Genomic DNA, 14,873 nt, shown 5'->3' on the forward strand with positions numbered 1-14,873 from the left:
GTGCTTCTGCTGGCAAGTGAAGACCTTCCTATTCCAACAGCCCTTTGGGAATTGATGGCTTTTGAGGAAAGGGCTGGTGCCATGTCGTTTTTATTGCTATTGTCTGTGTTTTTAAGGCATCTTTTTATACAATTTTATTCCCATTAGGGTCTAGTTACATTTTAACTATTCTCTTTTCTATGTTTTTAGCTTGATCTATTTTATCTGTGTAAGCGTGCCTTGAGTCCTGGACTGGGGGAAAGCCAGGATATAAACAACTTCTTCTTCTTCTTCATATTATTATTATTATTATTATTATTATTATTATTATTATTATTATTTGCTAGTTGCAAAGCGACTTACAACCAAATAATAACTGCTGGGTGCTGTAGTGATAAAGGCGTAGGTGGCGAAGGACCACACTTTCATCTTACTGTGAGTTCTTTCTCTCTCTCCCAAACCCCACCCCACAATGGCTCCCTTTAGGTGATGTTCTGGTCATGGACGAGTTGGGCTACATGTTCTTCCGAGACCGCACAGGAGACACTTTCCGCTGGAAGGGCGAGAACGTCTCCACGACGGAGGTGGAAGGGATGCTCAGTCGCATCCTAAACATGACAGATGTCGTGGTCTACGGGATGGAAGTTCCAGGTAATGGGTGGCAAGCGTTTCTGGGTTCTCCTCCAATGTTGCCCTTCTCTTTTCCTGCAGGGCAGAAAGTTGATTACTATATATACTGGTAGTTCGCTGGACTGTTTGAGGCAGCTCAGCAAGAGTTTCTGACTCCAAACTGTTTAAAATAGCACCAAGTAAAAACTCCACACACTGGTCTTGGTGCTGTGAGGATCACAGTCCTGTTTGTTTCCAGGCCCAGTTATTCAATGTGGTGTTTTGTTTATAATCTTTACAGCTCCAAACCAGGGACAAGGAACACGCAGCCCTCCCAGGTGCTGTTGGCCTCTCATCATCTCTGACCGGCATGGCCAATAGTCAAGGATGATGGGATTTGTAGTCTAACAACATCTGGAGAGCCAAAAGAGTTCCATCCCTCTGCTAAATGTTCTGGGCCCAATATATTTCAGGGAATGCCTTCAACCTCATGAATTTCATGGGAATGTATTCAGCCTACCCCTGGCAAGTGGTAAAATAATTTGTGGATGAATCAAACTCCTGCAGTCACTTGTCAACTAGAAGATTTCATGCTGTGATATTTTGGCATGATGGAACAACACAGCTTAGGAAAAAGGGGAATGGTGGTGCGGTCTTTGCTTAAGTATAGGTCTGTGGTCCCTCCTGGTGCAAACCTTTAAAGCCCTTCCTAGCCTATGAGCAGACTACCTCAGGGATCACCTCTTCTCCATTTGCTCTGGCTTATAGATCGGCTTCACAGTCTTCTGCTTTACATCCCATCACCATTTGCGATACAATGGGCAGCTATGAGAGATGGAGCCTTTTCGCTGGTGGTGCTGTACTTCAGCCCTTATGGTCCCTGGCCTAAAAAGGTCCTGATAGTCACCATGGACACATCCACACCATACATTTACAGCAGTATCATACCACTTTAAAGAGTTGTGGCTTTCCCCAAAGCTGGGGTGAAACTGGGCTTTATTTCACCCAGGTCAAAGACCTAGCTTGGCATCCCCAAATGTGCATTTGTACACACACACACACACACACACACACACACACACACACAGGCTTGGAGGCCCAATGGTGCCCCTCTGGAAGCTTCACCCAGGGCAAAAGCCCTGACTAGACCCCACCCCAACCCCATAGCTGCAAAAAAGCATCCTGGGAACTCCTGAATGATGTTAGGCAACCCCTATTCCCCTCTGTGGGGAATTTCTAGAGTGCTGTTACCATTGATCCCTCTTCCCAGGGTGCTCTGGGAACTGTAGCAATGTGAAGGGGAATAAGGGTCTCTTAACAAACCATAGCTTCTGGGATTCTTTGGGAGAAACCATGACTGTTTAAACTGGTGTGATAGTGCTTTAATTAGATGGTGCAGGTGTAGTTGTTCAGTTGTGGAAAGAACCATTTTGAAGGAGTTGTTGCTATTTAGTGCCCAATATTGGAAGGTCGGCGGTTCTAATCCCTGCGACGGGGTGAGCTCCTGTTGCTTAGTCCCTGCTCCTGCCCACCTAGCAGTTCGAAAGCACGTCAAAGTGCAAGTAGATAAATAGGTACCGCTCTGGCGGGAAGGTAAACGGTGTTTCTGTGCGCTGCTCTGGTTCTCCAGAAGCGGCTTAGTCATGCTGGCCACATGACCCGGAAGCTGCCTGCGGACAAACGCCGGCTCCCTCGGCTTATAGAGCAAGATGAGTGCGCAACCCTGGAGTCATCCGCAACTGGACCTAACAGTCAGGGGTACCTTTACCTTTATTGACAATTAAAATAGTCCTCCCCCCCCCCGTTCAGGCTAGGATGGGGTAGCAGGCAGCAAGGTATGTGTGACGAGAATTGAGGCAGGCAAGGAACCAGTCGTGAGCTATGTCCACCTTGATTCTTCTCACAAGAACTCCAGCAAAGGGGGGGGGGCATGGATTTCTACTCAAATTCTCACACCACTTTTACTTTCTACTTGAATTGTTACCTTTATTGCATAAGCATGGATTTTAGAGTGTGCCTTCATGTTTTAACTGATTTATTACCGGTACTTAAAATAGAAGTTATAAGCCATGGGGATGGGGAAGGGATTTGATGTTGTGCAAAGTATGAGATTTCAACTTCTTCCTCTGCAAGCAGAGCAATGCAGCGTGGGATGTGATTCCTCAGTAGACATGTGTTCCTTGGAGCAATGCAGAATTTTGAATGCATTCAGTTTTCGTGATGCAGTTGCATTCAGGAGTCAGCTATAAGGCAGAGCTTTGCAGTTCAGTTATGACAGAAGTTTATTTGCATACAGTACTTCTGCTGTGGTTACTGAGTTATTTTTGCCTTTTGCACACTCAGGACAGATAAAGGATTTTGGATAACTTTTTATTTATTTCTTGTTTTAACTTTGTAAAAAATAAAATAAAAAAGTGTATTAGATAAAACGGAAGGTGAAACATGAGCAGAGTTACCAAGAATTAAATACAGTCATACCTCGGGTTACAGACGCTTCGGGTTGCATTTTTTCAGGTTACGGACATGCCAAAACCCAGAAGTATTGGAACTGGTTACTTCTGGGTTTCGGCGGTCGCACATGCGCAGAAGCGCCGAATTGCAACCAGCGTGTGTGCAGACGCGGGTTGCGAATGCTGCGGGTTATGAACGTGCCTCCCACACGGATCACGTTCGCAACCCGAGCGTCCACTGTATATGTATCTGCTTCCATGTGAAATAGCTTTAAGCAGCACCTGATTTAGGGTGGTGCAGGCAGTTACCCCACAGAGGGTGCTGAGCCGAGGGAACAAACATTTTTGGCCTCACTCAGGGTGCCATACTACCAAAGATTTCGAAAGTCCACCTCTGGTATTACGGTGCGTATCTGTGTGTGGCTGTGGCCCCACCCATGTTTGGCTGTGCCTCTGTCCACTAGTGGAACTCTAACAGCTTCCACCAGGGTAACAGCTAACAGCTTTCCAACGTGAACAGCCAATGAAGCTGAACACTGGAATATTGAGGGTGGATAAAAGAAAGTACTTCTTTACATAGCTCAGAATTAAACTCTGACACTTGCTCCCCAGGAGGCAGTGATGCAACCAACTTGGGTGGCTTTAGAAGAAGATGAAGAGAGGGGCTATCCAGGGCTGCTAACCACAATGGCTCTGCTTTGCCTCCACGGTCAGAGGCAGCAATGGTTCTGAACACCAGTTGCTGGAAACCACAGGAGAGGGCTCTAGAAACTGAAGGAGCGTCTCCACCCCCATCGTTCTGCCCGGACACTGAGGTCCAGCTCCAAGGGCTTTCTGGTGGTTCCCTCACTGCGAGAAGCCAAGTTACAGGGAACCAGGCAGAGGGCCTTCTCGGTGGTGGCACCCAAACACCCTCCCATCAGATGTCAAAGAGAACAACAACTACCAGACTTTTAGAAGACATCTGAAGGCAGCCCTCTTTAGGGAAGCTTTTAATGTTTGATGTATTACGGTATTTTAATATTTTGTTGGAAGCTGCCCAGAGTGGCTGGAGAAGCCCAGCCAGATGGGCGGGGTATTATTATTATTATTATTAATAATAATAATAATAATTGTTATTATTGTTATTATCTCTATGAGAGCAGCTCTAGAAACCTCAGAGTGTGTTTTTTATGTTCTAGGAACTGAAGGGAAGGCTGGGATGGCAGCAGTTGTGGATCCAGACCACTCCTGTGACTTGGAGAGCTTTGCAGAGGAAATGAAGAAGGCGCTGCCTGCTTATGCCCGACCTGTTTTCCTGCGTCTGCTTTCGGAAGTGCACAAGACAAGTGAGTCTCCTTGGCAGAGATACATAAGAAGCTTTAATCTGATTGTGAAATGTGGAGTTTCTTGGAATGTTTTTCAGAAGCCACATCAGTGTAAAATCAGTCTGTAAACAAATTGCACCTACAGAAAAGGAGACTCTTGTCTGCTCCACATGTGAGCTGTTAATACTTTTCTGGAATGTAGTTCAGCACAAATGCATTTATTTAATACAATTTCTAACAAATAAGCCACAATATGGCTTGCGTCAGCTGAGCCTGGGTCATGGTTTGAAGGAAGAAAATTTCTAAATTCCCTGACAAATTATGATCATTCAACAACACAATATGAAGGACAAGTTTGGAGAATGTATTGCAGTGCAATGCAATGTATTTACTATTTCATTTATTTATCTTATTTAATATAACACTAACAACAATATCCTTCACACAACGCTAAAACTGAGAGGCAACAAATTAAGAATTAAATTAAGTACCAGATTAAAAAAAACCCAAAGAAAGTCTGTAAAAGCAGATTTAAAAGCCCAAGTAAGTAGAAATGCTTTGACTTGGCACTGAAAAGATTGGAGTGTTGGCAGGAGTCAAGCTTCTGAAGCCCATGCGCAAAAACATGGCTTATTCGCCTGCTGATGGTACTCTGAGAAGGGCCTCATCCTCATCTCACTTACCATAAATAGACATCTTTGTACATTTTTGGCTTGGAAAACATCTGCTTGTTTGCATCAGTATGTGCAAGTTTGCCTCCAGGCATAGGAACATAGGAAGGTGTTTTATACGGAGTCAACCCACTGGTCCATTTGGCTCCGTATATAGCCTGTGCTTTTGAATTCTGGTGCTGGAGGAGACTCTTGAGAGTCCCATGGACTGCAAGAAGATCAAACCTATCCATTCTTAAGCAAACCAGCCCTGAGTGCTCACTGGAAGGACAGATCCTGAAGCTGAGGCTCCAATACTTTGGCCACCTCATGAGAAGACTCCCTGGAAAAGACCCTGATGTTGGGAAAGATGGAGGGCACAAGGAGAAGGGGACGACAGAGGACGAGATGGTTGGATAGTGTTCTCGAAGCTACCAGCATGAGTCTGACCAAACTGCAGGAGGCAGTGGAAGACAGGAGTGCCTGGCGTTCTCTGGTCCAGGGGGTCACGAAGAGTCGGACACGACTAAATGACCAAACAACAACATAGCCTGTGCTGACTGATGGTTGCTCCCCAAGGTTTCATACAAGAAGCAATCTCTCCCAGCCCTACCTGGAGATACCAGGGACTGAACCTGGGGCCTTCTGCATGCAAAGCAGGTGCCTTACCACTGAGCTAAAACTCTTCCCCAGCCACTCTCACCTAGCAGAAGCAGTAGCTGACTGAGCCACCATTTTAGATTTCTTACAATGGGCCAACACAGTGTATCTCCTGGGATGCAGGGTGCATGTAGCCATTTTAACTTCCCACAATCCCTGGAGTGGCACAATACAGGAGGCATTGTGGGGCATATAATATGGTGGCTTTCAAACCCAGCAGGCTTGGCATGGCTTCCTGGGACGTCTTGGCAGTTGGGGATCCACCCAAATGCCTGTGGGAAACTTGCAAGTAGAATCTGACCACAAGACCCCTCCCCCAAACCATGGCTTCCTCCACGTGCTGCATATTATATAGTTTCTCTTCTTCTTTAAAAAAAATTATTCATTTTATAACACAAATAAAAAACACAAACAGAAAAGACAAACAATACAAACAAATTCTTGTCATAACCTTATTTTTCTAAACATTTTTAAGTGGGCTTCCCCAAGTCCCACCTATCTGATTTTCATTTTACTTCATTTTTAGCAGTTTACATATATCATAATTATATAGTTTCTCCAATGAAGAGCTGAGGAGAAAACACAAGGACAACATCCCTTAACACTTTTTCTTTTTCTTCTTCTTCTTCCTGCCTCCCTTCCTCTACTCAGGTACCTTCAAGTTCCAGAAAATGGACCTGCGTAAGGAGGGATATGATCCCAATGTGGTGAAAGACAAGCTTTATTTCCTTGAGCCCCGGCAGTGCCGCTACCTCCCGTTGAACGAGGACATCTTCAAGAGAATCCAGTCAGGACAAATGAAGCTGTGAAACAGCCCCTGATCTTCTGCCCCTCTGTCTAGGGTAGGGTGGTGGGACTGGAGTTTGCATAGGACAGGAAAAGCCAGTGATGGTTAGAGATTTAACAAAATGGCGGCGGGGGGAGGGGGGAGGCACAGTGAGTTGTTTTTTTGGTTTCGTTTATGATTTGACCTGTTTTTGTAGAAGACGATGGCCAATGGCAGCCTCCCCCAACCTGGCGCTCTCCAGGAGTTTCGGACTATAACTCCCATCGTGAGGGGAGCTTGCCATATGGTTTGCAGGGGGACAGCTGGGGGCAGGGGGGGCAGGTTGATGCATACCAAAGCATAGAAGCACTATGGCTTTATTTTCTACTTGGTTGGAACAGTGGCCGTGCTGTTTCCTGTTCCTCTGGGTTGAGCATGCTAGGTCAGTGTGTCAGTTTCAAAGGCTCTGCCCTCCGGTTCCCCAAGCCCCATCCACCACTCTGCATTTAAAACAATACCACACCATTTTGAACAGCCATGGCTCCCTCCCCGCACAAAGAATTCTAGGAACTAAAGTTTGTTTAAGGTGCTGAGAGTTGTCAAGATGCCGCCTATTCCCTTGCCAGAGCTGAAGTCCCTCTTCACAGAGAACTCCGGGAATTATAGCTCTGTGAAGGGGTGGGCCTCATAACAAATTTTGGGACCCTTAGCAAACTACAGCTCCCAGGATTCTTGGGAGGGAAACCCATGACAGTTAAAAGTGGAACGGTACTGTTTAAAATCTATAGTGCGGACGAGGCCCTGATCTCCCTTTGCCCCTTTTCTGTGTTTCCCCATAGGACCCACAAGGGCTGCACTGCTTCATTACGCCTCTAGGTGGTGCCATTGTGCTTCCTTTCTCTGGGGTCCACCTTTGATCCTTCTCCCTTGCCATGGTTGTGATTATAACTTTTTATGAGGAGAGATTGTCTTTCTCGACTGCACTGTCCCTAGTTTGCGGAGTGGGCAGGAAGAGCACAGTGACTCAACTTATTCCAGGGATATGGGTGGTGTGTTTGGTTGGGTTTTACTTTCACAAATGGATGTTTATTTGTATGTGCGGGTTTTCATATTATTATTATTTTGCAATTTATTGCAAGTTCCATTTTGTTTTTAAAGAAGCAGGAAAGGGTTAACGGCAAGCTTGCAATTCTGCCTACAGTGCAAGCTGGTTGGCTTTTCATTCTCCCCCCTCCATTTTTTTGTACAGTAGTCTGGCCAACGGCATCTCATACTGTGTCTCACGTATGAACACAGACATCTTCATTCCGCTTCTCCTACAGGGGTGGGGGAGCTTTAAAAGGGTCAGAGGCAAAAATTCTCCTTTGGTCAGTTTCTTCATCTGTTTGCTCAGCAGTTGTGTCTCAGTGTGAATCCCACCTGTTTCTTAAGTTTTGCTAGGTGCCCTTTCCACCTCCTGCATTTTCAGAAAGGGGTGTGTGTGTGCGCGCGCTTGCGCTTCAAATTGCTCTTAAGTGATTTTCACGAACAAAGATAGAGGGGCATGTTGGTTGCTTGGCTTCCTCAAACCCACCACTGACAATGGCACAGTGTACTGTCAGGATGGCACTAGGGTGCATGTGCAAATAAGACCCCATGAATGCATCCCTGTTCCAGAGGAGCAGGTGCATGGCACTTGTGGGTTGTTCATTTTATATGCATGGGGACAAGGGGGCCTGGTGCCAGCTGCCCAAGGCAGTCCAGAAGGCTCAGGGCCACCACAGGTTCCATTTAATTCCTTGCGTCACCAGGGTGGAGCCTTGCCTGAGATGAAGTCCTGTTTGGGTGTGAGCCAGGTGATCCCATTCATGCTATGATTCTATCTCTCTACTTAGCCATAGAACTGAATGGCAGGACCCTTGCTGGGGAAAAGGAAGCCCAGCCTCATCTCACTAGCGCCTATCGGAAGTGTCAGTCCAAACGATTGATGAGTGCTTCAGTTCTTCTGCTATGTGCAATGTTTGCACACGTGCTGTGAGTTACTGCACACCTGTTTGGGAGAGGCCACAGCCCAGCTGTAGAGCATGTGCTTTTGCATATAGAGACAAAGGTTGCTGCTTCAGTCTGTGGCAGGGCTGGGGAGAATCTCTGCCTGAGACCGGGGAGGAGTTTGCTGGCCACACTGGACTTGGATGGAGCAATGCTTTGACTTCACACAAGACAGCTCCTTATCTCTTAGTACTTTGCACAAGGGTGTGCATTGGTGCCATCCAGCATAGCCGTGAACTTTCAGATTTGAAAATAAGGAATCAGCAGCCTCACCTGTCCCAGGGACAGTCTACAGGATATCTAACAATCCGGAATAGCAGCGGGAAACGGCACTGGAATAACCCGCAAAAAAAGGGAAGGTCGACAGCTATGGCCATCCAGGCAGGACTCTGGGGAAGGGATCTAAGGACCCCCTCAGCAGGGCTGGCTTACCCTATTTTGAAGTAAGTTCCTCCAGTCTAAAATGACCTAAATGTAGACGGATGGGAGAATAATCTCAGCGTTTGTAGCAACCCAGGAGTTCTTGGATCTAGTGCTATCCTGCAAGGCATAAGGTGTCTGCTCAGCTTCCTTTCAGCAACCTCCAAGGCAGGGGGTGGGGAGCCTGTGGCCTGTCAGGTGTCTTCCAGCTACGGCTCCCTTCATCCCTCGGCTATGCTGATGGGAGCTGCGTTGCCACAGGACCCCTGACCCCACTCAGAGGAAGTCGGGGGCCCTTTGCTCTCTTGCTGCAGGCTGCTTTTGGGACTTCAACTAGCCATTTGCCAGTTTTAATGCCAAAGTCCTTGCCCAGAAATATTTTAGGTAGAAAAAACACCTCTGTTGTTTGTGAATAGGGTAATTGTCTTGGGAGTTGTAAATCAGAAAGGGGAGGGCTGTAACCAAAGGCATGCAGAAGGCATGCAACCCCGGCCATTGCCAGGTAGAGCTGGGAGAGAGTCCTGTCCAAAAACCCAGAGGGCCACTGCCAGTCAGTGTCACCAATACTGAGCTATATGGACCAATTGTCCGGCTCTGTATAAGGCAGCTTCTTGTGTTCCCACTGCCATCAGCCCAGGGTGGTATCCAAGGGGGTTCTACTCAGAGTAGTCCAATGGAAATTAATGAACCTGAGTTCGTCGTGTCCATGAATTTCAGCAGGACTGCTTTCACTAGCACTGACATATTGTAAGATGCACCCTCTTCCCCAAAATAATGTTTAGCAGGTTGAAGTTGGAACAGTTTGCTTTGAACTGCATGGTTTCTCCACAAGGGCAGAAATCCAGTTTCTCTTGAGACACCAGCATCACTTCCAGCCAAGTGACCTGTTCATTCAGCACTCATTCTGATCTGTTTACAGAAAATCTGCAGTGCACAAAAATGAGAGTGACTTTTCCCAATAGGCTTGGGCTGCACTTCTTTTCAGTGCATTTCCCCTTCAGTTTCCTTATTGCAAAAGTTAGGGCAGGGGGTTAGGAGCGGACAGCAGGTTTGTTGCGCAAGGGCATGAATGAAATTTTAATTTGCCGCCTGAATTTGCCCACATGTGTTTGGCTCCCCCTTAAGAATAGCAACAGCCTAGGAAGCACTGGTGGTTATTGAGGCAGACTAAACCTTGTCTGCTGGTCCTCCAAAATAGGAACAATCAAGCATAGAGGGGCAGTGCTTGAATTACTGGACTAGCGAGCACCTATGTCAGAAGAACTTTAGGTGATTCAAAAGCAGTGTAACTGCACCAGCTGAAGATATTTGGGAGCTCCAGTAATGATGTTGCCCTTCTTTGCTTTGTACTCATGAGAGATAGATTTTGCTGCCGTTGCTTTGAGGGCTCTTTCGTGCCTCTAGATTCCTCTGTCTCTGTCTCTGTCTCTCTCTGTCTCTCTCTCTCCGTGTGTGTGTGTGTGTGTGTGTGTGTGTGTGTGTGTACACTCACATGTATTGATTTGGATTGGGAAGCAAATCATAGGCCTGCCTTCTGGATCTCCCCTGGTGTCAGAGCTTGACCTGCGATTTCAGGGTTTTAGCCTCCTTTATAGGGTCTTCACATGGGTGAAATAAAAAAATCAAGACAAGGAGGGCAGAAGAGCAAAGAGTAAGGTTACCACAACTTCTGTCGTAGAGCTTTGGTATGCTGATGACAACGTAGTGTGCACGCGTTCAGAGGATGACCTCCGAACCATTCTAAATGTCTTCGCAGAAGCTTACAAAAAGCTTGGCCTATCACCCAACATTCAAAAAACCAAAGTGCTGCACCAACAAGTACAAAACAACCCCTCTGCAGCGCCACAAATCCAACTCAATGGTGTAACGCTGGAAAATGTCAATCACTTCTCCTACCTGGGCAGTTATCTTCCCACAAGGGCTAACATTGATGCCAAAATCCAACATCGCCTGAGCTCTGCGAGTGTGGCTTTCTCCCGATTGAAGTGCAGAGTGTTTGAGGACCATGACAGTTGCAGGGAAACCAAAATGCTTGTTTACAAAGATATTGTACTACCAACCTTACTGTATGCTTGTGAAACACGGATCACTTATGAACGCCATCTCCAACTCCTCGAAAGATTCCATCAACAGTGTCTCCAAAAAAATTTACACATCACTTGGGAAGACAGGCGAACTAATACCAATGTACTGGAAGAAGCAAAGATCACCAGTGTTGAAGCAATGATTCTTCAACATCAACTTCGTTGGACTGGTCATGTTGTGCGGATGCCTGATTATCGTCTTCCAAAGCAACTATACTATTCCGAACATAAAAATGGAAAGTGTAATGCTGGTGGTCAACAAAAGAGGTTTAAAGACTTTCTCAAGGCAAATCTTAAAAAATGTAGTATAAACACTAAAAATTGGAAAACACTTGCCTGCGAGTGCTCCAGTTGGACAACAGCCTTTACCAAAGTTGTCATGGGCTTTGAAGACACTCGAACTCAGAACGCAAGGGAGAAATGTGCAAAGAGGAAGGCACGCCTGGCAAATCCACACAGTGATCAGCTCCTGCCCGGGAACCAATGTCCCCACTGTAGAAGGATGTGTGGGTCCAGGATTGGCCTCCATAGTCACTTACGGACTCATTGTTAAAACCGTGTTTATGGAAGACAATCTTACTCAGCTACGAGTGATTGCCAGAGAAAAAGAAGAAGAGGCAACTACTTCCTGTGTGCCTGAGAGCTTTTGCTCTTCACTCTGCTCCTCCTACCCCACCAGTCAGGCACTTGCTCTGCCCTTGCTCCCCAAGCTGCACCCCTTCATAGTTTAAGGCTAGGACACCTGATGGCTCTGACCCATCCCCACTACTGACCACAGACACTTGAGTGCAGTTAGGTGGTGGTCCAAAATAAAGAGCACCTACATACTGAGTCCTGTGGCTCTAGGAGGTTTTTTTTTGGGGGGGGGGGTTGCACAGTATGGGCAAGATTCCCACAATGGGCATTTCACCTTCCCAGGGACCTACTGCTTACTCACTTTCCCACTCTGGGCCTAATCCATGTAACTGCTGCAAAGAGGGCAAGCTAAGAGGCAGTTCATTTCACTTTGAGAATCAGCTCCCACCACTTTGAGTTGGGATATTTGGGGGCTTCTTTTAAAACCACCTTGCATGATTCGTTGGGTGAACTTCATGCACTTGTTGCTTTCCCCCTCCCCTTCTCCCCAATGTGCTGTGTTTTTAATGTGCTCAATCAGGTAGACTATTGAAGGCAGCAAAGAACAAGCTTTTCCTAGCCAACCTTGTGTCTTAACTGTAGCCCCGAATACCAGATGATGCAGCCCGAGAGGTCTGCTTGCATTCCTCTTTATTGCAGCCTCCCCCAACCTGGTGTCCTCTGGACATTTTGGAATCCAGTTCCTATCAGCCCCGGCCAGCATGACCCAATGGCCAACGGTGATGGAAGTGGTAGAGTGTTGGGTGGGGGAAAGGCTGTTGTAGCGCATATGACTCTGGTGCAGGGAGGAAGACCCAAGAGTTTTGTGCTGGTGACATTGAAATCCAGGCTGCGTTCCTGAAGACAGAGTTAGTTACAGGCATGTCTTGCATGAATGGGTCATACACATTTTTAAAGTAGGCATGGAGAACATTTGCGGTTCTCCAGACGTTGGTCTTCCCAACTCCCACCTGCTGCAACCAGCATGGCCAATACTTAGGGGTGATAGGAGTTGTGTCTGGCAGGCTCCTGATGCTTACCATCTCTGTTTCTTAGAACAGGACTACATAAGGATATTCTCCCCATGCCTCTAGAGTTCTGGTAAACTGAAGCTTCCTTTGCATCATATGGTGCAAGTAGCCAAAATGCACCATGGTGAAACGAAGCATCCACAAGAGTGCTGTGAAGGTTCTTCTTGCCCCAGCTACTGAATGGGCTTCAGCTTGGGAGATTTTGGTGGCTGAAGTACAGACAATTAAAATGGGTCTTTTTACTAATTATCATGGGGCACAGGGTCTGCCATGCTCTTTGGTGAACCTCAATCAGTTGGTCCCAATGGGAGCTTCTCTCTTTCTCTGGATTTAACAGCAATTGTGAATTGTGTTTGACTGGGCGGGGGTTGCTTGTACTTTGGTGCAGGAGGAAAGAATACACCCTCTCCACGTGTGGTGATCCAGATAGCACTGGGCCCATTCCCGTACCTGATATCAACTTCTCTCTCTCTCTATTTTAAAGAAGGCACAACAGCAAGTTTAGTATCCGGCTTGGCCGGCCCTACCATTGGATACCCAAAGCCTGATGCCTGAGGTGGCTGCTTCTGGAACTGCCCAAAGAACACAGTTGATTAGGCAGTACCAAAATGTCTAAATAACTAAATACATTGCCTCATAGTAGAGCCAATTCTGGAACAAATGGTGCAAGAGTTAATGGCAGCTCCCATCAGCCCCAGCCAGAGTGACTAATGGCCAATGATGATGAGAGTTGGAGTCCAGCAACATCTGGAGGGCTGCAGGATCCCCAGTCCAGAGTCAGGCTACTGTGCCTTCTTGCTGCTTCCTTGATTATGCTGCTCCCTTCAGGTTGATCCACAAACAAGCAGTATTTCGTGTGTGTGTGCAGTTGTGCACATGACCACGTGGAGAACTTGTGGATGGAGTGACTGTTTACAGAGGGGCAGCTGTTTAGAGCACACACTTTTCAGGCAGAATGTTGGATCCTAGATGCTTCCAGTTGAAAGGATCTGGAAGCATTTCTGCCTTGCACCCTGGAGAGCTGCTGCTAGTGACATAGATCCTCCAGGAATAAGAGAGCACATAACTTGACCATGAATGAAGTAGCATCCTATGCTCTGAATTCTGCTTGTGTGTATGTGTGTAAACAGTAGAGGTGTGCAACTGTGCTCTGCTGGGACCAAATAAAAAGGTGAGCCGGTGGTTTTACCCAATCCTGAGTCAAACTGCAATATCAACAAAGTACCCTGAGTCAGGTCAGCACCTGCCAAAGCTTTGGCATCTTCTGCTGCTTTTTGTCTGGACTCTATACCTTTCCGTATGTTGTATTTCTATGTTTTCCTATGTCTCTGTTTCTGTACTCTAGGTCCATGCCCTTGGGAGCGTGAGGAAGGCTCTGCTTCCTTTGCCAGGGTGGGGTCGAAACCCCAAAGAATCTGGCGGCTGGGGGCACCTGGTTGTGCCCCCTTCAGAATTTTTTTTGGGGGGGCACGCTACGCCATTGGCACTGAAGAGCTGTGGACTTTCTTTTGATGAGTTGAAAACTTCATTAACTCTTTTTAGAAGCCATCCATTGTTCTGCTTAGGCAGTAGGGGTGGGGTGGGGGTGGAATCCTCCAAAGGTCTTCAGCACTTAACCATGTGATAGTTGTGTGAGGTCTTGTTAGGGGGCAGAGGAGCCAACCTCACAGCAGGTTGCCAGGAATGGATAAGACAAGGAAAAGTCCTTACCACCTGCTTTTTATTCAGTATTTACAGAGAGAGGCTTGGAACACAGTCTCTTGGAATAATTGCATTTTTCCAAGTGACTCTTCCCTACGGGTGGCACTGAGGGCCCCTTGCTTCTGAGCCCTTTGCTCAACTACTTTCAAGGCTCGCTGGGTTCTGGGAGAAGAGGGGTCTGGAATGCTTTCTAAAGACACTGTGTCCATCAGCTGTTGTCCTCCTTCCTCCTCTCCCATTATTTCCCCACTTTCCCCCTCATCTGCCTCTGAGCTGTGATCTCCCTCAAACCCCTGTTGTAATTCTGAACTTCTTCTTCCCTGGAAGGGTTAGGCTGGAGAGGGGTCTCCACCATTCCGCCTCTGCCTAGTCCCTGACAGGTCTATATAGGCAAACCACAGTCATGACTCTATTCCATGAATGGCGAAAGCAAGCAAGCTAGACCATAGATTGCCCGCCATATCTTTGGAAGCCCAAACCATGGTTTGGGTTTCAAACCATTATTTAGAAAGGTATCTGAATTAAGCCGGTGTCTTCAAGACACGGAGGTAAAATCATCTGATGTTGCAGCTG

The 14,873-nt window shown here is 47.0% G+C and overlaps 1 protein-coding gene across 5 annotated transcripts in view; it reads left to right on the plus strand.

The window, feature by feature from the left end:
• The window catches only part of SLC27A4 (solute carrier family 27 member 4), a 105,592-nt gene that overhangs the window by 29,348 nt on the left and 61,371 nt on the right, over nucleotides 1-14,873 (plus strand). For 3 of the 5 annotated variants that reach the window (XM_053374926.1, XM_053374929.1, XM_053374927.1), the window contains 3 exons: nucleotides 466-630; nucleotides 4,220-4,366; nucleotides 6,307-13,792. In XM_053374926.1, coding sequence (XP_053230901.1) covers nucleotides 466-630; nucleotides 4,220-4,366; nucleotides 6,307-6,464 — 470 coding nt within the window. In that variant the 3' untranslated portion in view covers nucleotides 6,465-13,792. Of the gene's footprint in view, nucleotides 1-465; nucleotides 631-4,219; nucleotides 4,367-6,306; nucleotides 13,793-14,873 lie in introns of those variants that run through there. The other 2 variants (XM_053374928.1, XR_008328666.1) reach the window with 2 other exon arrangements.

The sequence above is a fragment of the Podarcis raffonei genome, chromosome Z, assembly GCF_027172205.1.
Source record: "Podarcis raffonei isolate rPodRaf1 chromosome Z, rPodRaf1.pri, whole genome shotgun sequence".
NCBI classification, from domain to species: Eukaryota; Metazoa; Chordata; class Lepidosauria; order Squamata; family Lacertidae; genus Podarcis; species Podarcis raffonei.